Source organism: Hypanus sabinus, chromosome 1, assembly GCF_030144855.1.
Source record: "Hypanus sabinus isolate sHypSab1 chromosome 1, sHypSab1.hap1, whole genome shotgun sequence".
NCBI lineage: Eukaryota > Metazoa > Chordata > Chondrichthyes > Myliobatiformes > Dasyatidae > Hypanus > Hypanus sabinus.
Window position 1 is genome coordinate 202,671,304 of NC_082706.1, and position 23,814 is coordinate 202,695,117.

General features: G+C 40.1%; 1 protein-coding gene across 8 annotated transcripts in view; it reads left to right on the forward strand.

The window, feature by feature from the left end:
• Positions 1 to 22,176, forward strand: part of clasp2 (cytoplasmic linker associated protein 2) — a 376,943-nt gene extending 354,767 nt beyond the window's left edge. For all 8 annotated transcript variants that reach the window (XM_059984319.1, XM_059984334.1, XM_059984325.1 and 5 more), the window contains 5 exons: positions 898 to 1,091; positions 3,737 to 3,865; positions 7,904 to 8,110; positions 11,510 to 11,626; positions 20,571 to 22,176. In XM_059984319.1, coding sequence (XP_059840302.1) covers positions 898 to 1,091; positions 3,737 to 3,865; positions 7,904 to 8,110; positions 11,510 to 11,626; positions 20,571 to 20,657 — 734 coding nt within the window. In that variant the 3' untranslated portion in view covers positions 20,658 to 22,176. The remainder of the gene's footprint in view (positions 1 to 897; positions 1,092 to 3,736; positions 3,866 to 7,903; positions 8,111 to 11,509; positions 11,627 to 20,570) is intronic.
• Positions 22,177 to 23,814: the final 1,638 nt, after the last annotated feature.

Sequence of the window (23,814 nt, forward strand, 5' to 3'; positions counted from 1 at the left end):
ATGCCACATTCCATTGACTAATACCATTTTCATTGTATCTTTCCTTTCTTGGTCTCATCATTTTGGTAGATCAGTGCATCGATTGATGTGGATGTGGTTGGCCACACCACGCGTTTCTGTGCTGTACAGCTCAATTCCTTGATGACTTCATACTTGACATTCCCCTTCCCTCACCCACCTACCTTCTTCCTCACTTGGTCTCATCTATCCCCTGCCAGCTTGTACTCCATCCCTTCCCCCACCACTTTATTCTGGCTTCTTCACCTTTCCTTTCCCATCCTGATGAAGGGTCTTGACTTGACACATCCTCTGTTTATTCCATTCCATAGATGCTGTCAAATCTGCTGAGATCCTCCTGCATTTTGTGGATATTCACATTTGTCGATGTGGTGTTCCTATCGGTTAAGAGAGCCTGTGCCTGAATGACTAAATTCCATTCCACTTTGGTAGCTTCATCACATTTTGAATTTAGAAATGAGATAGTCATATATTTTTTACTCCATTTTAGTGTTTGAGCAAATTAATTGATATTTGAACTGTTTGAGACTGAGCAGTTGAGTGTTGTTGGAGTGCCTTTAATTTTTCAGTTACTCTTTGAGGTGGAGAAGGTGTGTTTAATTGTCAGTATTATTCATCTTTAATCTCTTAGCATAATATGGTTGCAGGAATAACATAAGTATTCATTTGTGAGATATTTGTTCTATCATGGCTTTGAACTTTGTATGTTCTTTTAATACCAACCCTTCTTACAAAATTGTGTACACTGGCCATTAATAGTTGATTTTGAGATAATCTACTTGTAATGCAGTCACTCCATTCCTTCAGACACCTATTAACTCATTAAGTTAAGACATGAGTTGTGCACACGGGGCATTAATATTTGACTTTTGTTATCAGATGCTACTTTGGACCAGTCTGATTTGGTTGCAGAGCTACTGAAGGAACTTTCCAATCACAATGAGAGAATAGAAGAACGTAAAGCAGCAATGTATGAACTCCTTAAGTCAATTCAAGAAGAGTCATTAGGCGTGTGGGATGAACATTTCAAAACAGTTTTACTGCTGCTTCTTGAGACACTTGGAGATAAAGAGGTTAGTTAACTTTGAATTCTCCATTCCATGGTATTTCTCATTATGTCTTTTCCTTTGCAAATTCTGTGAATGCATACACCAGGTTATATTCCTAGGATAAACAGTGCCTTGGCATTTTGTAGAATTAGTTAGTTACAGAAATGTGCAAAGTAACCTTCCCTTATGTTCCCATTCATCTTTGCTTACAATGCAAAAACACCTATCCTCCAGCTCACCATATGGGGACCTGACTCTGTTGGGCAGTACAATCTAATTCATAAATTGGTGATCAAGCAAGTGAAGTTGAGTTAAGTTTCCCCCTCTAGTTCAAGAGTCTGATGGTTGGGGGTAATAACTGTTCCTGAACCTGGTGGTGTGCGTCCTGAAGCTCCTCTACCTTCTTTCTGATGGCAGCAGTGAGGAGGACAGCCTGGGTGGTGGTGGTCCTTGATGATGGATAATGTTTTCCTGCAACAACACTCCTTGTAGGTGTTTTCAATGGTAGGGAAGGCTTTACCCATGATGGGCTGGGCCATATCCACTACATTTTGTATGATTTTCTGTTCAAGGACATTGGAGTTTCTATACCAGGCTCTGATGCAACCAGCCAATATATTCTCCACCACACATCTATAGAAGTTTGTCAAAGTTTTAGAATGCCAAGTCTTCGCAACGTTCTGAGAAAGTAGAGGTGCTTTCTTTGTAATGGCACTTATGTGCTAGGCCTTGGACAGTCCTCTCAGCTGATAACACTGATGAGGTCTGGGTCATGGACCTCCAATTTCCTCCTCCTGAAGTCCAAAATCAGCTCTTTAGTCTTGCAGACATTGCATGAGAGGATGTTATTGTGGCACGACTCGGCCAGATTTTCAGCTTGTACAGTTCTTTATAAAGAAACAACAGGAAAGGCACAGAAACTGCTCTGGGGCGTACAGGAGAGGTTGTGGAAGAGGGATAGCATCCAGCAGACCCACTCAACCAAAGCTGAGTCTTCAGTTAAATGTTGATCCCGACAAACCTGCTGTGCAGATGCAAAAGGTTTTAACACATTTACCTTCATCCATCAAAATATTGAGTGCAGGAGTTTAGACGTCATGCTAAGTAGTTTTATAATGTTATGAGACTGGGAATACTCACGTTCGAAGGGACCATAATTACCTTATACGCCGGTCACTAAAAGCAGATGTCCAGGTGCAGCAGTCAGTCAGAGTACATATTGGTCTTTATTACTAGCGGATTGAGCACTATGTCATACCACGCTTGCTGAGATGACATTTGGAAAATATTGCATACTGTTTTGGACTGCTTTTGTAAAATAGAAGATGCTTGCTAAAGACTGAGTGTGCCTGGGATTTCCACACTGGTCCCTGGAATGGCAGGGCTAATACCAAAGGTGAGATTGAGGAGGCTGTGTTGTAGATTACGGAGTTTCAAACAATAAGGGGCAATCTCACTGAAGCACAGAAACTTCATAGAATGCTTGACAGGCCACACACTGAGTTTATGCCCCTGACAGTGGTCGTGGTTTCAAAATAAGAGATGAATTTAAACATAGAACATAGAACAGTACAGGCCCTTCAGCCCACAATGTCGTGCCAACCCTTAAACCCTGCCTTCCATTTCACCTCCCACCTTAAATTCCTCCATATACCTGTCTAGTAGTCTCTTAGATTTCACTAGTGTATCTGCCTCCACCACTGACTCAGGCAGTGCATTCCACGCACAAACCACTCTGAATAAAAAAACCTTCCTCTAATATCCCCCTTGAACTTCCCACCCCTTACCTTAAAGCCATGTCCTCCTAACTAAGGAGAAATTTCTTTACTCAAATTGTGAGAATCTTTGGAACAATGAGGAGGCTCAATCATTGATGATGTTTATTTTATTTTTATTTAGAGATACAGCATGGAACAGGCCCTTCCAGCCCTTCGAGCCACACTGCCAAGTAACCCTTGCTATAATCCTAGCTTAATTGCAGGACAATGACCAATAAGCCTACCAACCGACACATCTTTGGACTGTGGGATAAAACCGGACCACACAGGGGAAACCCACGTGATCACAGGGAGAACATACAAACTCTTTTGAGAGGATGCTAGGATTGAACTCTGAACTCCACTCCTTGAACTATAATAGTGTCAATCTAAGCACTACAGTACCATGGTACCCAAGATGGCATTGCGCTAACCACTATGCCACCTTAGCACCAATGTTCAAGGCAAATATTAATAGATTTATGGATACTTAAAGGATTGTGATATGGGGGTAAGACAGAAAAACAATATTTGCAGTAGGATTTTTTTTGAATGGCAGACATTGCTTGGAGCTGAATGGCCTCCTTCTATCTCTTACATTGTTTATGAATTACTGTTCACTTTGGAATGATATTAATGTGTGAAAAATATTTGCCAGTTGAATGATCTGATGCTAGTGATATGTTGAAATCTTTAATGCATTTACCGTTTCATTCTTTGCCTCTCAGGAAGTAATCACCTAAGTTTCCTAGTCTTCAAATAACTAATTCTGAAGTGACACTTTTGTTATTAGATGGAATTTCAAATTCTGAAAACCTCCCTCCTGTTCACGTCTGTGTCCGGTCACTGTCTTCAAAGTATTTGCATTGGGGGTTTATTAACATAGAGTTTCTTTTCTCTTGATAATTGCAGCATACGATCAGAGCATTAGCACTGCGAGTTTTAAAAGAGATTTTGAAACATCAGCCAGAAAGATTCAAAAATTATGCGGAGCTCACCATCATAAGAACACTGGAAGCTCACAAAGATCCCCAAAAAGAGGTTGGTTTATTACTGATCCTTTTGCAAAGGAAGAAATAAAATGTTAGGCTGCCATATTGTTTCAATGAAAGTAAACTGATTACACAGAAAAATAAAAGTTTACAAATGGATTGGTAACATATAATTTTCTTTTGTAATCAGTTCAGGAAGATTTACAAGGTGTTAATCACAATTAAGACACAAAATATTGGGGTATATGACTGATGTGAAAAGTAAATTATGGATTAAATATATGACGAATGGAATGTTGAAAGGATCAATACTGGATTCCCAACTGTTCACAATATGCATTGTAATATATCTGTAAATCTAAATACTACAGAGTAGTTTGGAAGCTGATGAGGGTACAGAAAGACATCAAGGACATACAGATAGCTATCATAGCGGTTAGTGTAATAATTTACAGCACAGCTGTAATATCAGGCTTTGATTCCTGCCACTGTCTGTAAGGAGTTTGTAGACTCACCCTGTAACTATATGAGATCACCTAGGTGCTTCAGTTCACCTAGGTGCTTCAGGTGCTTCAGTTTAGATTAGAACAGGCAAAGAAGTAGTAGGATGGAATACAATCTATCTATGTCCTTCTGCAGCCTCCCTGCTTCCTCAACACTACCAGCCCCTCTACCTGTCTTCATATCATCCAAATCATTGACATATAAAGTAAAAGGGAACCATTTGCTATTTCCTCAAAGAATTCAGAATTTTGGGAAATCTCACTGACTTTGGCGTATTTTATCATGTGCCTTCAAGTACCCCAAAACCTAATCCTTAATACTGGATTCCCAATATCTTTCTAACCAGTGAAGTCAGGCTAACTTTCTTATCTTTTGCTTCGCTCTCTTGAAGAGTGGAATGACATTTGCAATTTTCCAGTCCTCCGGAACTACGTCAGAATCTAATGATTCTTGAAAGATCACTGCTGATGCATCCACAATCACTTCAGCTATCTTCTCCATAGTAATAGTAACTGCAGTCAGCTCTGCCCTCCAACATCCTGAACATCCGGAGAAATTTGGATGGGAGGAGTATGGACTGCTATGGTTCAGGTCAATAGGGGTAGGCAGATTAATGGTTCGTTAATAATTAGATGGGCGTAAAGGCCTCCACTTTAAATATACCCAATGACATGATTATAAGACCAGAAGACATAGGAGCAGAATTAGGCCATTTGGCCCATCAAGTCTGCTCTGCCATTCAATCATGGGATGGCTGATCCTTTTTTTCCCTCCTCAACCCCAGTCCCTGGCCTTCTCCCCATAATCTTTGATGCTGTATGTAATTAAGAACCTATCAATCTCTGCCTTAAATACACCCAATAACCTGGCATCCACAGCTGCTTGTGGTAACAAATTCTACAAATTCACCACCCTCTGCCGAAAGAAATTTCTCTGCAGCTCTGTTTTAAATGGGCGCCCCTCTATCCTAAGGCTGTGCCCTCATGTCCTAGGCTCCCCCACCATGGGAAACGTTCTTTCCACATCTACTCTGTCTAGGCCCTTCAACATTTGAAAGGTTTCAATGAGATCCGCCATCATCCTTCTAAATTTCAGCAAATACAAACCTAGAGCCATCAAACATTCCTCATATGATAACCCTTTCATTCTCGGAATCTCCTTGTAAGCCTCCTCTGGACCCTCTTCAATGCCAGCATATCTTTTCTTAGGTGAGGAGCCCAAAACTGTTCACGAAACTCAAGTTGAGGCCTCACAAATGCCTTATAAAGCTTCAGCATTAGATCCCTGCTGTTGAATTCTAGACCACCTGAAATGAGTGCTAACATTGCATTTGCCTTCCCTTCCACCGACTCAACCTGCAAGTTAACCTTTAGGATATTCTGCACAAGGGCTCCCAAATCCCTTTGCATCTCAGATTTTTGAATTTTCTCACCACTTAAAAAATAGTCTGCACATTTATTTCTATTACCAAAGTGTATGACGATGCATTTTCTAACATTGTATTTTATATGCCACTGTCTTGCTGGTTCTCCTAAACTGTCTAAGTTCTTCTGCAGCTTACCTGTTTCCACAACACTACCTGCTCTTTAACCAATCTTCGTATTATCTGCAAACTTGGCAACAAAGCCATCTGTTCCATCATCTAAATCATTTATATACAGCATGGAAAGAAATGGCCCCAACACCAAACCCTGTGGAACACCACTAGTCACTGGCAGCCAACCAGAAAAGGATCCTTTTATTTCCACTTGCTGCCTTCTACCAATCAGCCAATGCTCTAACCATGTTAGTAGCTTTCCTGTAATACCATGGCCTCTTAACTTGGTAAGAAGCCTAATGTGTGGCACCTTGTCAAGGGCCTTCTGAAAGTCTACATACACAACATCCACTGCATCTCCTTTATCTATCCTACTTGTAATCTCCTCAGAGAATTCCAACAGGTTCATCAGGCAGGATTTTCCCTTAAGGAAACCACGTTGGCTTTGTCCTATCTTGTCTGATGTCACCAAGTACTCCATAACCTCATCCTTAACAATTGACGCCAACATCTTCCCAACCACTCCAACCACTGAGGTCAGACTAACTGGTCTCTAATTTCCTTTCCGCTGCCTTCCTCGATTCTTAAAGTGTGGCGTGACATTTGCAATTTTCTGTTCCTCTGGCACCATGCTATAGTCCAATGTATTTTGAAAGATCATTGCTAATGCTTCCACAATCCTTAGTGCAACCTCTTTCAGAATCCTAGGGTGCAGTTCATTTGGTCCAGGTGACTATACCGTGAAAGACTAAGGTCTTTCAGCTTTTTGAACACCTTCTCCCTTGTAGTAGTAACTGCACTCACTTCTCTTTTCTCACACCCTTCAACATCTGACACACTGCTAGTGTCTCCCACAGTGAAGACTGATGCAGAATACTCAATTAGTTCATCTGCCATCTCCTTGTCCCCCATAATTATTCTCCAGCCTCATTTTCTAGCGATCCTTTATCTACTCTCAGATCTCTTTTATTTTTTGCATGCTTGAAAAAGCTTGATATCCACATTGATAGTTTTTGCTAGCTTGCTTTCATATTTCATCTTTTCCCTTCTAATGATTCTTTTTGTTGCTCTCTGTAGGTTTTTAAAAGCTTCCCAATCCTCTATCTTCCAACTATTTTTTGCTTTGTTGTATGCTGTCTCTTGTTTTTACATTAGCTTTGACTTCCCTAAGCTTTGATGTCCACAGCTATCCATGGCAATGAATTCCACAAAGTCACCCCCCTCTGGGAAGTGATAAGGTGCAAAGAATTACTTGAACTGTGCAAACTAGTCCTCACTAAGTACAATATCTTTGTAATTGGTGCTTACGATAGTAATAAATAGTTCATTCCTTTGTCCAAGATAGGATAGGAAAGAGCAAAGTAAGTAGTGGGAACTATATTTTGCAACACAGGCACAGGATGATAAATGATAAATTACTGATCTGGTGGGACCAGTTTCTGATAAAATGTCTCCAACTAAGTCATTACCATTATTTCCCAATTACTCTGGAATCTTGTGTAATTCTTTTTTTTAATAGCTGAGTGATACAGGAGATTGGATTCAGCTGGGGAGAAGGCAGTTACTTGGAGCTCTTTCAAGCACTGAGGACTAGTTAATATTGCATTTTTATCTTCCCTATGGTGTTTTTTATGAACAGGTTAAATTCTAAAGATGTCTGAGTTTGGGTTTGTTAAGGGGTTGCTGTGTTGGCACTCAAAACACAGCGACATTTGCAGCACATTTCAGACTATGTTGGTCGTTGGCGCAAACAACACATTTCACTGTATGTTTCAATGTACATGTGACAGATAGAGCTCATCTCTGGCATGTGAGGTTCTGATTGCACAATGAAATGTTTTTTATTCAAATCTTGTCTATTAGCAAATCATTTGTACTTTAAAGTAGGGACACTGAGAAATACTTTAATAACGCCACATTTCCCTATGGATATGTTGAGTACTGATTTCTCACCAATGCAAAGCCACCAATTTAGTATAAGAGTAAGTAATATTGTGGTACCTAACAAGGTTCAATGAGTTCTAACATCTTTCTGTTCTTCATTAGGTGGTAAGGGCTGCTGAAGAAGCCGCTACAGCCTTGGCCACATCTATCAACCCTGAGCAATGCATCAAAGTGCTTTGTCCTATTATACAGACAGCAGAATGTCCTATCAACCTTGCAGCAATCAAAATGCAAACCAAGATCATAGAGAGAGTCCACAAAGATGTTCTGAACCAGTTATTACCTGAAATAATTCCTGGACTGTTAATGGTATGTAACTACATTGTTTCAGATACATATCATTTATGTGTAACTAAAATCCCAAAAGGTTATAGTTGTAGTTGAAAAGTTGAATGGTAGGTGAATAACTGGCTTCATAATATCATTAATGCAAATCATTCAAGGCATTTAGATAAGATTGTATACTGACTGAATATGAAATTGACTTTGGCTGAATTGAAGATTTGAGTGACAGATGGTGCAATTTAATCTTATTATTTCCATTAGATACAACTCACCCATTCATCTTTTTCCTTCCTCCTTCAATTTCTGTTGTTTTACCTTGCTGTTCTCCCATTCCTTTTCTTTTGCCTTCCTTTCCTTTTCTCCACCTTCCTCTCTCTTCTCACTTGTATTCCTTCCTAAATCTTGATCATGATATTTTCCAATCAGCTTAAATTAAAGGAAGGAAGCACTGGTCTTGACTACTGTCACTCAAATCCAAAACAAAGTGATTGGTTTACTATAAATGACACTATAGTCCAATTTCAGTCTTTCACTTTTATGATCTTAAATTATTGGCAATTTGTTTTATGTCTAATTAATATTTGTGCCCCCAAGCTATTCAGCCATTATCCACGGAAGTAGATTCTTCCAAAATATTTAAGCTGGAATTGCCAAGATGTATACACCACCAGTAAAGATCCCCTGACTGCCCTTTGTTGCGAGCCTAATCCACAAGGACAGAGATAGAATAATAGGCCATTTACCCCCATATATTGTGTCTGTTGTTCTGTAATATCATGCCAGACCTTTCACCAAAGCACCACTTTCACATACCAAACACTTCAGTCTTGATTGCTCTACAGACTCACTTTAAAGAGCTCTACAGCTCATATTCTCAATATTTTTTTATTTGCACATTGGTTATTTGTCAGTCTTTTTTTATGGGTAGTTTTTCTTAAATTCTTTTGTATGTCTTTATTTTCCTGTAAATGCCTGCAAGGAAATGAATCTCGAGGTATAGAACCATAGAACACTACAGCACAATACAGGCCCTTCAGCCCTCCATGTTGTGCCGACCCATATAATCCTTAAAAAAAAGTACTAAACCCACACTACCCCATAACCCTCCATTTTTCTTTCATCCATGTGCCTATCCAAGAGGCTCTTAAATACCCCTAATGTTTTAGCCTCCACCACCATCCCTGGCAAGTCATTCCAGGCACTCACAACCTTCTGTGTAAAAATCTTACCCCTGATGTCTCCCCTAAACTTCCCTCCCTTAATTTTGTACATATGCCCTCTGGTGTTTGCTATTTGGTGCCCTGGGAAACAGGTACTGACTATCCACCCTATCTATGCCTCTCATAATCTTGTAGACCTCTATCAAGTCCCCTCTCATTCTTCTACACTCCAAAGAGAAAAGTCCCAGCTCTGCTAACCTTGCTTCATATGACTTGTTCTCCAAACCAGGCAACATCCTGGTAAATCTCCTCTGCACCCTCTCCATAGCTTCCACATCCTTCCTATAATGAGGTGACCAGAATTGAACACAGTACTGTAAGTGCGATCTCACCAGAGATTTGTAGAGTTGCAGCGTATATATCTTCTGTGATAACAAATTGACTTTACTTTGATTTTGACTTTATAAGTATGTCAATTTATCTCAAGCATTAGTAACTGAGCCTCCACAGCCAACTTGGATAGGGAATTTGAAAGGTACTCTTTTTTTTCTGGTCGATGAAGTTTCTTCCTAACTCAGCCCTGAAAGTTTGAACCATGGTTATAGTCATGCCAACCAGAGAAATATGATCCATTTATCTTCCTAGTCAAGCCCCAGAAGGATATTTCACTGCAATGTAGGCTCACTGTCGTGAATTTTCATTGTAACCTACAGCAATATAACCTTACTAAGCTAGAAGGCCATAATGTATTATTCTAAGTATGCATTAAAAGCCTTTACTCATTTATTCAAGTGCTCTTGCAATAAAGGCTAAACAGGTTGCTTGCTCTTGCTGCACTTTTACATTCAGTTAGTCCTCTTTCAGTCCCCCACTATTTTAAAAAAACTGTTTCTTTCTATTTTTTCTACTGAACAGGATAATCACATTTTTCCACATTATATACCACTGTTTTCCAGATTATATTACATTTCTCCTGCTCTCACTTTCTACTTCCTCTTCACAACCCACACTGTCCACTTTGTGTCTTCAGCAAACTTTGTCATCTCAGCCAAATTATTCACATAATCTGTGAACAACTCAGGCCCAAAGAGCAATCCCTGCAGTCCACCACTAGTCACAAGCTTTCAAAACCAATTTACTTCTATTTTCTAATTTGTGTCCGTTAATTATGTTGCCCTCCGCCATTCCTAGGTCCTCTCTTATTAGATTCCATCTTCTATGTTACTTCTGCTTACCAGCTCCCAGCTTTTTTACATCATTCCCACTATCCCCACTCCCTCGCCAGTCTATCACCCCCTTCACTTGAATCCATCTATCAACCAGCAGCTTTAGTTCCATCCCCTCTCCCCAAGTTTTTATACTGGCAATCTCCCCTCTTCCCAGTCCTAATGAAGGGTCTCAACTCAAAACACTGACTGTGTATTTCCTTCTGTTGATGCTGCATGACCCACTAAGTTCCTGCAGCAGCTTGTGTGCTGTACCATTTCCAGAGGATTCCTCCAACAGTGAAGACAGGCGTAAAATCGTCTTTGAATTTATCTGACTTTCCAAATTTGTTAACTTAACTTCTAGAACCGGTCCATAAATTACCCAGATTAACCTTAGGGGGTGTACAAACTCCTTACAGACTGCAGCTGAATTGAACCCAGGTTGCTGACACTATAATAATGTTACACTAACCACTAAGATTTGAAAAATAAAAGCTGTTTAAAATATAGACAAAACACTTTAAACCTAATGAATATTTTTAAACTAAAATAGCATAAATAAATGTTCTTCCCAAATGCACTCTACAAGGTCAGAGATAGACTGGGATGATTATTCCTGTACAAGACCGACTGCATCCGGACACTTTACTCAATGAATTGCTATCCTGCTGCTGCCTTATTGGACGGTCCAGCAGCACAGCATGCTTCAGATTTCCACACTGGGCTGGATGTGCAAGACAACCAGAGTCACCAAAGTCAGAAACCACTGGCTTTCCATCTGCACCATTTTTTCTAATATTCTGCAGTTTCTAAAACACTTGTGGCCTAACTATTTGCAAGTGTATGGAAATAAACTACCAAATTTTTCTGAACATTTTCCAAATCTTGAGAGGACAGTATAACACATTAATTTCTGTTTAAATGCTGAAGGAACTCAGCAACGTCTTTGGAAAGGAACTATGGTTCCTCTAGCATTTTGTTTGTATTACTCTGGATTTCCAGCATCTGCAGAATGTCTTGTGTGTATGATTTCTGCTTAAATGTTTCCTTTGCAGGGTTATGACAATACGGAGAGCAGCGTCCGCAAAGCCAGCGTGTTTTGCCTTGTAGCCATTTATTCAGTAATTGGTGAAGATCTTAAACCCCATCTTGGCCAACTCACTGGCAGCAAGGTAAACTAAATGTATAATAATTGTATAAATGTTCCATTATACGCTATGATATTAGTGAAGTTTTTTGTGCTTAGTTACAAACTAAGTAATCTGTCCATCATCTGCCCTTTCTGATCTAAAGCAACCTTCCCTGAATCCCAGAATTTAGGGTGAATTGTTGATTCCAGTTAGGTAGCCCACTAATATGACTGCTGCCATCAGGAAGAAGGCACAGGAGCTTTAGATCCCACACCACCAGGTTCAGGAATAGTTATTAATAGCTCTTGAACTGGTGTGGATAACTTCTCTCACCTCAACTCTGAATAGATTTCACAATCTATAATATGGACTTCAAGGATTTTACAACTTTTGTACTTAGTATTAATTATTTATTTTTACTTTTGTTTTTGCACCATTTGTCTTTTGTACGTTGGTTGCTTGTCAGTCTTCGTAGTTTTTCATTGATTCTACTGTGAACACCTGCAAGAAAATGAATCTCAGGATTGTATATGGTGACATATATGTACTTCGATAATAAATTTAATTTGAACTTATATAATTTTCTTTAAAATTATGTGGATGTTCTTGGGCTGTGAAGAAGAGGTCTCAGAAGTCAAATTATTGAATAATATTGCAGGGCATTATAATACAAATTTATTTTGCAAAAGAGGAAATGGGTAAGATAACAATCACGAGTATAATGGCACTGAGCAAATTGTTGAAGCTATAAGTGACAGATCTCCAGATTCTGATGATAAGTAAGTGGTTGGCATGCTAGGTTGGCAGTAGAAGCATAGCGATGCTTGCGGCATATCCTCAAACTGTGTTGGTTGTTGATGTATATGTCGCATTTCACTGTTTTGATGTATATGCGATGAATCAAACTAATCTCTAGTGTTACCTTAGGATTCATTCTAGATTCTGGGATTCAGGGAAGGTTGCTTTAGATCAGAAAGCGCAGGTTATGGACAGATTACTTAGTTTGCATTTGTCATTGGAAAAATATTAGCAGCTGCTATCAAACACGTTACAACAGATAATCAGGTGAAGGCACCATGGTTTGTGGAATGCATTTCAAGTTTGACCCACTTATTGGAATTTCTTGAATTACACGTGTTTACACCATCTGAATTGGCTTGATTATTGTAACCAATAGCAGATTGAAGCTTTGCCCTGTTTGCATATTGTAAATATTCCCATACAATTTTTCTTTCAGGTATTATCAAAATGACTCACAGCTGAAGCACTCAGCTTTGTACAAATATGAGCATACAAATTATTTTAGAAAAATACAACAGTTTCAAAGTGTTTAACATTTTAAAGTATTATAAAATTTTAAAACACACCGATCATAAAAGACAAATATTGGAGTCTCGATATCAAAGGATCTTGGGGTCCAGGACCATAGCTCAATGTCAGTGTCTGCACAGGTTGATAGAACTTGGACTGTTTACAGTGTGTATGGCACACTTGCCTGTGTTAGTTGAGGCAATAAGTTCATGAGTCGGGAAGATATGTTGCTGGTTTATAAAACTCTGATTAGGCTGCATCTGAAGTATTTCATTCAGTTCTGGTTGCCCAGTTATAAGGCCATAGGACATTGGAGCAGAATTAGGCTATTCAGCTCATCGAGTCTGCTCTGCCATTCCATCATGGCTGATCCCAGATCCCACTCAACCCTATACACCTGCTTCTCACCATATCCTTTAATGCCCTTACCAATCAGGAAACTATCAACTTTCACCTTAAATATACGCATGGACTTGGCCTCCACTGCAGTCTGTGGCAGCCTGCTAAAAAGATTCTTCCTTACCTCTGTTCTAAGAAGTTGCCCCTCAATTTTGAGGCTGTCCCCTCTAGTTCTGGATGCTCCCACCAGAGGGAACATCCTCTCCACATCCACCCTAACTAGTCCTTTCAACATTTGGTAGTTTTCAATGAGATTTCCCACATTCTTCTAAATTCTAGTGAGTACAGGCACAAAGCTGCCAAACACTCCTCATATGTTAACTCCTTCATTCCTGGAATCATCCTGGTGAACCTCCTGTGGACTCCCTCCAATGATAACACATACTTTCTGAGATAAGGGACACAAAACTGTTGACGATACTCCAAGTGTGGCCTAACTAGTATCTTATAAAGCCTCTGCATTATCTCCTTGCTTTTATATTATATTCTCCTTGAAATAAATGCCAACATTGCATTTGCCACCTTTACCAAAGACTCAACCTCTGAATTAACCTTCTGGGAGCCTTGCACAAGGACTCCTAAATCCATCTGTACCTTTGATGTTTGAACCTTCTCCCCATTTAAATAATAGTCCACACTATTGTTCCTTTTACCAAAATGCATTATCATACATTTCCCAACAGTGTATTCCATCTGCCACTTTTTTGCCCATTTTTCCAGTTTGTCTAAGTCCTGCTACAAACACGTTACTTTCTCAGCACTATCTACCCCTCCACCTATCTTCATATCATCCACAAATTTTGCCACAAAGCCACTAATTCCACTATCTAAATCATTGACAAACAATGTGAAAAGTAGCAGTTCCAATACTGATCCCTGAGGAACACCACTAGTCACTGGCAGCCAACCAGAAAAGGCTCCCTCTATTCCTACTCGCTGCCTCCTGCCCGTCAGCCATTCCTCTATCCTAGTATCTCTCTTGTGATACCATCAGATTTTATCTTGTCAATCAGCCTCGTGTGTGGCACCTTATCAAGTGCCTTCTGAAAATCCAAGTAAGTGACATTCATTGCCTCTCTTTTGTCCACTCTGCTTGTTAGCTCCTGGAAGAACTCTAACAGATTTGTCAGGCAAGATGTCCCTTTACAGAAACCATGCTGACTTTGACTTATTTTATCATTAGTCTCCAAGTGCCCTGAAACCTCATCCTTAATAATAGACTCCAACACTTTCCCAACCACTGAGGTTAGGCTAACTGGCCTATAATTTCCCTTCTTTTGCCTTCCTCCCTGCTTAAAGGCTGGAGTGACATTGGAAATCTTCCAGTCCTCTGGGACCATGCCAGAATCAAGTGACTCTTGAAATATCATGACCAATGCATCCGTTTTCTCTTCAGCAACATCTCTTAGGACTCTGGGATGTAGTCTATCTGGTCCAGGTGACTTATCCATCTTTAGACCTTTGAGTTTACCTAGCTTTGAGTTTTACCTACTTTGTAATAGCTCCCTGACACTGACAGATCTCTGGCACCCTACTCGTGTCTTACGCAGTGAAAGCTGATGCAAAGTACCCATTAACTTCATCTGCCATTTCTTTGTCCTCCATTACTACCTCACCTGCATCATTTTCCTATGGTCCAATATCAACTCTCACCTCCCTGTATCCTGCTTTATATTATTGGCTAACTTGCCCTCATATTTCATCTTTTCCATTCTTACAGTTTTTTTAGTTGCTGTTTGTTGGATTTTAAAAGCATCCCAATCATTCAACTTCCCATTCACTTTTGCTACGTTATATGCCATTTCCTTGACTTTTATGCAGTCCTTAACTTCCCTTGCCATTTGAGAACAACTTCTTCTGTGGGACATGTCTATTGTGTTCCTTGTGAATCATGTCCAGAAACTTCAGCCATCTCTGCTCTGCTATCATCCCTCCCAGTATCCTCTTCCTATCTACCCCTGGGCAAGCTCTTCTCTCATGCCACTGAAATTCCCTTATTCCATACTGATACATGTGACATGCTTCTCCCTCTCAAATTGCAGTATGAATTCTAACGAATCCTAAGGGTTCCTTTACATTAAGCTCCCTGATAAGATTCCCTGTCCTCTAGTAGGCTCAAACACAAGTTGCACTAAAAAGCCATCTCATAGGCATTCAACAAATCCCCTCTCTTGTGATCCAACACCAATCAGATTTTCCCAATCCTCTTGAAAAGTCCCCGTTATAATTGTGACATTATCTTTATTACATGCCTTTTCCAGCTCCCTTTGCCATCTCAACCCTACATCTTAGCTACTATTTGGAGACCTATATATGATTCCCATAACGTGTTTTTTTTTTCACTCTTGCAGTATCTTAACTTCACCCACAAAGATTCAATATTCTCTGACCCAATGATAACTCTTTCTAAAGATGTAATTTCATCTCTTACCAACAGAGCCACACCACCACCTATGCCTTCCTGCCTGTCCTTTCAATACAAAGCATATCCTTTGATTTTAAGCTCCCAACTATGGCCTTCTTTCTGCCACGACTCAGTGATGCCCACAACGTCATACCTACCAATCTCTAATTGCACCATGAGTTCATCCACCTTATACTGAATGTACATTTAAATACAATACCTTCAGTCTTACATTCTTTGCTCTTTTGAATTTTGCCTTTGTTGTACAATTTAGCTCTTTACTCTGTCTGCATTTGTACCCAATAATGGGCTTGTCCTATTACATTACATTACATTCATGTTACATCTATCATCTACTTGTAAACCTGCTCGGTCATCAATATACATCATTGATTTACTTGTTTATTTATTATGTTTTATTTTATTTATTATTATTATATTTTCTCTCTCTGCTAAATTAAGTGTTGCATTGAACTGCTGCTGCTAAGTTAACAAGTTTCACGTCACAAGCCGGTGATAATAAACCTGATTCTGATTCTCCACTGAGGAGCTGTGTATTTGAAATGAGGAATGGTCAGCCTCACCTTCTTGTCCAAGTTGAGACTCAAGCTGCTCTCACACCATTCTACCGGCTGCTCTACTTCCTCTCTGTACCTCGTCTCATCTTTGATGAGACCAACCACTGTTGTGTCATCAGCAAAAGAACTGGATTCAGTTTGAACTGGATATAGTAATGCGGTCATGTGTCAGCAGCGAGATGAGCATGCAGCCCTGGGGCATGCAGCGGTACTCAGTGTGATGGAACAGATTGTTAGTGGCCTTTCAGTCAAGAAGTCCAGGATCCAGTTACAGAGAGAGTTGTTGAGACCCCGCAAGGACAGTTTACCCACCAGTTTCTGAGGTGTGGTCTTATTAAATGCTAAGCTGAAGTCAATAAACAGCATCATGAGGCATCATTTTCCAGATGGGATAGGATGGAGTGGAGCACAGAGGCTACGGCATCAACATCAGTGGATCAATTTGAGCAACGAGTAAACCAGAAAGGGTCTAATGTAGCAAAAAGATGAGATCTAATGAAATCCGTAATCAGCCGCACAAAGCACTTCATTATTGTTGAAGTCAGTGCCACTGGATGGTAGTTGTTGAGACAGGTTACTGTCTCCAGGATGATGGTGGCCACCTTGGAGTCTGAGGGGACAGTGAACTGTCCCAGAGAGATGTTGGAAGTGTTTGTTAGGATTAACTGGGCTGCACAGTTCCTCAACACCCATCCAGATGTGTTATCAGGTCCCACAGCTCTACATGGATTGACCTTGGATAGGTCTTCCATATGAGCTGCAGCCAGATAAGAGAGTGCCTGCTTCTTTCATCAGCACTTCGTTCCATGCATCAAACCAAGTGTAAAAGATTTTCAGCCTATCAGGAAGTGAAGTGTAATTTGCTGCTGCGCAGGGTGGAATTGTAGTCCATTGACTTTGCTACTAGTGCTGGGAATACTACAGTATGAATGCCCCACCACATGCACCTCATGACTCTGGTGTCATAGTAATGACTGCGTATTCCTTTTGATTAATCCTGTACCTGAGAGCTGTCTTATCCCCCAATCTGAAAGCAGCATCCCAATCTCTCTTAACAGTGCCCAGACCTCTGTTGTCAGCCCTAACTTCTGATTTTTCCTCACGTAGATGTATTCAGTAACAGTGGCATCCTCAATGCACTTCTCCATGTAGTCGGTCACAGTTCTGTCATATTCATCGATATATTAATGTGATATCCGTAAGTAGCCACCTCCCTGAACAAGCTCTAGTCCGTGTTTTCAGAACAGTCCTGTAACACTGAGATTTCTCCTTCCGGCCAGGTCTTTATCTCTCTTTGAACTGGTTTGGCATGTTTTATCAGTGGTTGGTATGCAGGAATTAACATAACAGATAAGATGGTCAGAAAATCCATGTGGGGGACAAGGCGCAGCTTTGTATGCACCAGCGATGTTGGTATAAGTCAGGTCTAAAGTATTCTCACCACTAGGAGCAAAGTCAATATGCTGATAGAATTTTGTGAGGATTGTTTTTTAGGTTAGCATGGTTGAAGTCAGAATCAGAATCAGGTTTATTATCACCGGCACGTGACGTGAAATTTGTTAACTTTGCAGCAGCAATTCAATGCAGTACATAATCTGGCAGAGAAAAAAATTACAATAATAAATAAATTAAAAATTATAATAAATAAACAAGTAAATCAATTATGTATATTGAATAGATTTTTTACAAAAACAGAAATAATGTATATTTTTTAAAAAGTGAGTTAGTGTCCAAAGATTCAATGTTCATTTAGCATCGGATGGCAGAGGGAAGAAGCTGTTCATGAATCGCTGAGTGTGTGCCTTCAGTCTTCTGTACCTCCTACCTGATGGTAACAGTGAGAAACGGGCATGCCCTGGGTGCTGAAGGTCCTTAGTAATGGATGCTGGCTTTCTGAGACACCACTCCCTGAAGATGTCCTAGGTACTTTGTTAGCTTGTACCCAAGATGGAGCTGACTAGATTTTCAACCCTCTGCAGCTTCTTTTGGTCCTGTGCAGTAGCCCCTCCATACCAAACAGTGATGCAGCAAGTTTATACAACATGGGTGAAGCCACATCAGGAATACTGTGTGTAGTTTGGTTGCCTCAGCAGAGAGCATGCAGAGAAGATTCTTCAGGATATCCTGATTTGGAGGGGCTTAGTTATGCAGAGAGACTAGAAAGGCTGAGTTTGTTTACCATGGAGTGGACAAGACTAAGGGGGTGCCTGACAGAAGGGCATAGTTTGAGGGGCTGTATTTTATTAGTTCAAGTTCAATATATTGTCATCCAAACTGTACCCGTGTATACTGCCAAACAAAACAATGTTCCCCCTGACCAGGGTGCACAACGCAGTACATATAACTCACCCACAACACATAAAGTAATATTACCACAAATAAATTAACAAATAATAAGGTTCATTTATGACACAAGTTAAAAAGTAAATGGTATAACACTACAGACACTTCATACGTAATGAGACCAAGGTGGTGGCAGAGAGTTTAGTAGTGTTATGGCCTGGGGAAAAAAGCTGTTTCCCATTCTAATAGTTCTTGTCCTAATGCCACGGGGTCTCCTGCCTGATGGGAGGAATTCAAAAAATTGGATGGAGGGATCCTTGACAAGTTACACAGTAATCCTGATAAATATCCCGATGATCCTCTCAGCAGCCCTTGCAATCTTTTATAAGGATTTGCAGTTAGGTGTCTTGCAATTCCCGTACCAGATAGTGATGCAACTGGTCAGGGCACTCTCAATGGTGCTCCTGTAAAAATTGGTAAGAATGGGGCAGGAAAACCCTCTCTTTTCAGGAAATGGAGATACTGCTGTGCTTTCTTTACCAATGAGGTGGTGTTAGAGGAGATTTGATATGTCACCAAAGATACCAGCAAATTTCTGCAAATGTACTATTGACAACATTCTGTTGCATCACCATCTGTTATGCCACTGCACAAGATCGGAGAAAGCTGTAGAAGGTTGTAAACTCAGTCACTCCTATCACAGGCATTATCCTCCTCACTATTGAGGACATCTGCCAAAAGGTGATGCCTCATGAAGACAGCATCCTTGAGTAAGGTCCTCCACTCTGCTGGTCATGCCCTCTTCTCAATACTATCAAAGGAAGGAGGTACTGGAATCTGAACATCCACAATTTAGGAATCAACTATTTAGGAATGACTTCTTCCCCTCCATCCTCAGATTTCTGAACAGTTCATGAAGACAATTCACTATTTTGCGCTTCTTTTAAACTATATTTCTTATTGTACCTTAATTTTTTTATGGATTGTTCTTTACTGTTGCCACAAAACGATGAATTTCACAACATATACAAACAGACAGATTTTTATTGATCCCGAGGGAAATTGGGTTTCATTACAGTCTCACCAACCAAGAATAGTGTAGAGAAATAGCAATATAAAACCATAAATAATTAAATAATAATAATGATAATAAGTAAATTATGACAAGTGGAAATAAGTCCAGGACCAGCCTATTGGCTCAGGGTGTCTGACACTCCGAGGAAGGAGTTGTAAAGTTTGATGGCCACAGGCAGGAATTACTTCCTATGTCGCTGTGTTGCATCTCGGTGGAATGAGTCTCTGGCTGAATGTACTCCTGTGCCTAACCAGTACATTATGGAGTGGATGGGAGACATTGTCCAAGATGGCATGCAACTTGGACAGCATCCTCTTTTCAGACACCACTGTCAGAGAGTCCAGTTCCACCCCCACAACATCACTGGCCTTACGAATGGGTTTGTTGATTCTGTTGGTGTCTGCTGCCCCAGCACACAACAGCAAACATGATAGCACTAGCCACCACAGACTCATAGAACATCCTCAGTATCGTCCGGCAGATGTTGAAGGACCTCAGTTTCCTCAGGAAGTAGAGACGGCTCTGACCCATCTTGTAGACAGCCTCAGTGACAATAAATCTGATTCTAATTCTGTTAGGGTATGTAGTGGTAAACATACTCCATAAATGTCTGTAACCAGAGGATAAAGATCAAGGTAAGAAGCAAGAAGTGTTTGAGAAGCAGTAGAACAGAGACTCCTACAACACTTAACAAATACCTAGACAAGCCAAGACATGGGGTTACAGCCCAAGTGGTGTTAATGGTTGGCATGAACAGAATGGGCAGAAGGGCCATATGCATTCTGTTCTATATGGCTCCGTGACTTTATTGTTTGAATTTGTGTTCTAACTTGCCCTACCATTCTGAATTCATTAGATTCACAAATGGATATTGTCCGCAATCCTGTTTAAATCAGGTTTATTGAAAAAGTAACCTTTATTTGTTTTGTGTTTCAGATGAAATTGTTGAATTTGTATATTAAACGTGCACAGACTGGATCCAGCACAAGTGGCTCGGCATCAGACCTCACCAGTCAGAGCTAGAGTTAGCAGCTGCTTTCTCATGGGTCTTCAGGGGAAGGAACTGCTCACTCTTCGATGGAACTTTCATCACGGCTGTACACAGCAAATGACTTCCCTCAGTCTGCATGTGACTGTTACACCAAAATTTATTCCAAATCAGAGGAAACAGTATTAGTCAGTCCAGATAACACTCAAACCTTCTTGCCCAAGATCTCTGCGTCTTTTAATTAAAAGTTTACCAGTATTACTGTTGTATAAATAAAATGCTAATTATGATTAAAGAGGAATGCATTCAGCTTCAGAAAAGATTTTTTTTGCTTCTACCCAGCAGCGGTATTGTTTCCTTTTGCAACATAATTTGCTTCTGGTTAGATTTCACAAATGATCAGTAAAGGAGAAGCCTGCGATAAATCAGAGTGGAACCGGGTTGATGCAGAAACAACCTGCCTTGTTTTGAGTGCATGCTGTCACAACAAAGCCCTAGGGATTGTAACTTTATTTCACAGAAAGTAAGGATCTAGAATCAGCCAGTTTTCTTGTGTTACCTTTTCGCCAACTTGCTCTGTGTTCCTTCCAACAAAAGGAATGCTAACCATAGCGAAGGAAGGTAGAAGAGTCTAGCATCCCTGACGTGCTGTTTCTCAGCAGCACATTTCGGTGTCTGTGTACGGGTTATGTAAGGCTTGTACCACTTCCAAATGGATATGAACCACTCTTGTCATCACACCTTCTTCAAGCAGAGTGCATCGGAATGGAGTGCTCTACACAAGCACACTCAGTACGTAACATTCATGTTCAGTATGTAGTTCTTAAGTTCTACTAAAATGCTGGTAGAAAATCCATTGGGGTTTTGCCTAGTCGCTTTCAATAAGTAGACAGCAATTACAGTGATAACGTTACTGGCCTGCTTTCTGTATTGAATATGTTCCAGGAATCTAACATTTAAAAGCAACTATCTGTACACATTACCGTGCGAAAATCAAAAGATTTTGATAGCGTCCATTGTGGAAAGCAAGTACAATTGATAAATAGAAAAATGACAGCAGCTTATATTCGTGTTTTCTCTACCTCTGCAGCGGGTAGATTTTCTTTCAACCTGCTAAGTTCCACATTTTAAGGAAAAAAATTAACGAAGTCTACCACTATTAATCAGTAGCTAATTTGAGTCATTCATAGTGACAAACATTGTCGTAAGCCAATACTGGAACTAGGTTTGTTGCCAGCTTGTTCAGTGATGATGTGCAAATGGACCTTGGCGTGTGAAGTCCAGAGCAAAAGTGAAATTAAATCAAAACGAAAAAGCAAAACATGAATCAGACTGTTTTGCTGCTGTTTGAACGTTGCTCTTTTTGTTTTATGAAAAATTTATAGAAATTTATTTAAAGATTTTAATGGGAACTGTTTATCTGTTTTTAAGCCCCTGCATCAAGAATATAGTGGTACGTGAATGTTTATTTGGACTACACTATTATTTGATGTATTTATAGTTATGTGCTTACAAATGTGCATACACTGGCAATAAACTGTATATAATATCTCATTCTTGTCACTAAGATTGATTATTCCATCATCTAGTTTTGAAATGTTTTAGAAAATATTAGAATCCAATATAAACTGCAAGGTTTTGCAAACATGTTTGGTTGTCATGATGATTTAATAATTTGTGGCATGTGGATTCTGCCATTGCTACTCATTTGGGTAACTTCCAATAGGTTTCTGTGTCTCAATTTCTTACTTTAATTATGGAGAGTTGAATTTATTTTGTGGCTTGTGGGAAAAAAATATGCATTTTGAAACCAGTCTTTTATAAAATAATACTAAGGAATGACAAATCCGAACTGTAGGAATTAGGACAAAAGCTTAGTTTAATTTTGCTTCAGTGAACATAGAATAGTACAGGTTCTTTGGCCTGTGATATTGTGACAATCTTTCAGCTGACTCTAAGATCAATCTTCCCCTTCCCTTTTACATAGCCACCCATTTTTCTATCATGCATGGGCATTTAAAATGTTGCTATTGTGTCTGCTTCTACCACCACCTCTGGCAGGACTTTCCCTTAGCCATGACTCCACCTCCGATGAAGATCCCTCTGAAAATCCAAGTAAACAATATCTACTGACTCCTTTGTCTGCTGCCTGTAATTTCCTCAAAGAATTCCAACAGATTTATCAGACAAGATTTTCCCTGAAGGAGCCCATGCTGACTTCTGCCTATTTTATCTTGTGCCTCCAAATACCCCGAACCCTCAGCCTCAAATATACACTATAACGTCTTGACAACCACTGAAGTCAGGTTATCTGGCCTAAAATTTCCGGTCTTTTGCCTCCCTGTCTTCTTCAAAGTTTAAAGTAAAATTCATTATCATAGTACATTCACGTCACCACATACGTACAACCATGAAATTCTTTTTCCACAGGCATACTTAGCAAATCTATAGAATGGTAATGCACAACAAACTGCAAGTGCAGATATAAATAAATAGTGAGCATGAAATAACATGAAGAGTCCTTAAAGTGAGACCGTTGATAGTGGGAAATAGAAATAGAATGTGTGTAGTTATCCCTTTTGTTCAAGAGCCTGATGGTTGAGGGGTAGTAACTATTCTGGAACCTAGTGGTGCAAGTCCTGAGGCACTTGTACATTAAACCTGATGGCAGCAGTAAGAAAAGAGCATAGTCTGGTGGTGGGGATCTTTGATGATGGATGCTGCTTTTCTATGAGAACATTTCATGTAGGTGTGCTCAATGGTTGGGAGGGTTTTTACCTGTAATGTACTCGGCTGAATCCACTTAAAGAGTGGAGTGGCATTTGCAATGTTCCAGTTCTCTGGAACCACTCCTGAATCTAGTGATTCTTGAAAGATCATTACTAATGCCACTACAATTTCTTCAGTGACCTCTTTCAGAACCCTGGGGTGTAGTTCATCTAGTCTAAGTGACTTAACTATTTTCAAACCTTTCAGCTTTCCAGGCACTTTCTTATTAATAGCAACTGCAATCACTTCTGCTTTCTGACATACTGCTAGTGTCTTCCACAGTGCCACAGGAAAGGAAGGGGAAATAAGACTGAGTACGAAGGTGCGGGGGAGAGGAAAGAGTACAAGCCAGGCAGGTGATAGGTGAAACCAGGTGAGTGGGTGAGGAATGGAGGTTGAAGCAAGAAGCTGGGAGGGGATAGG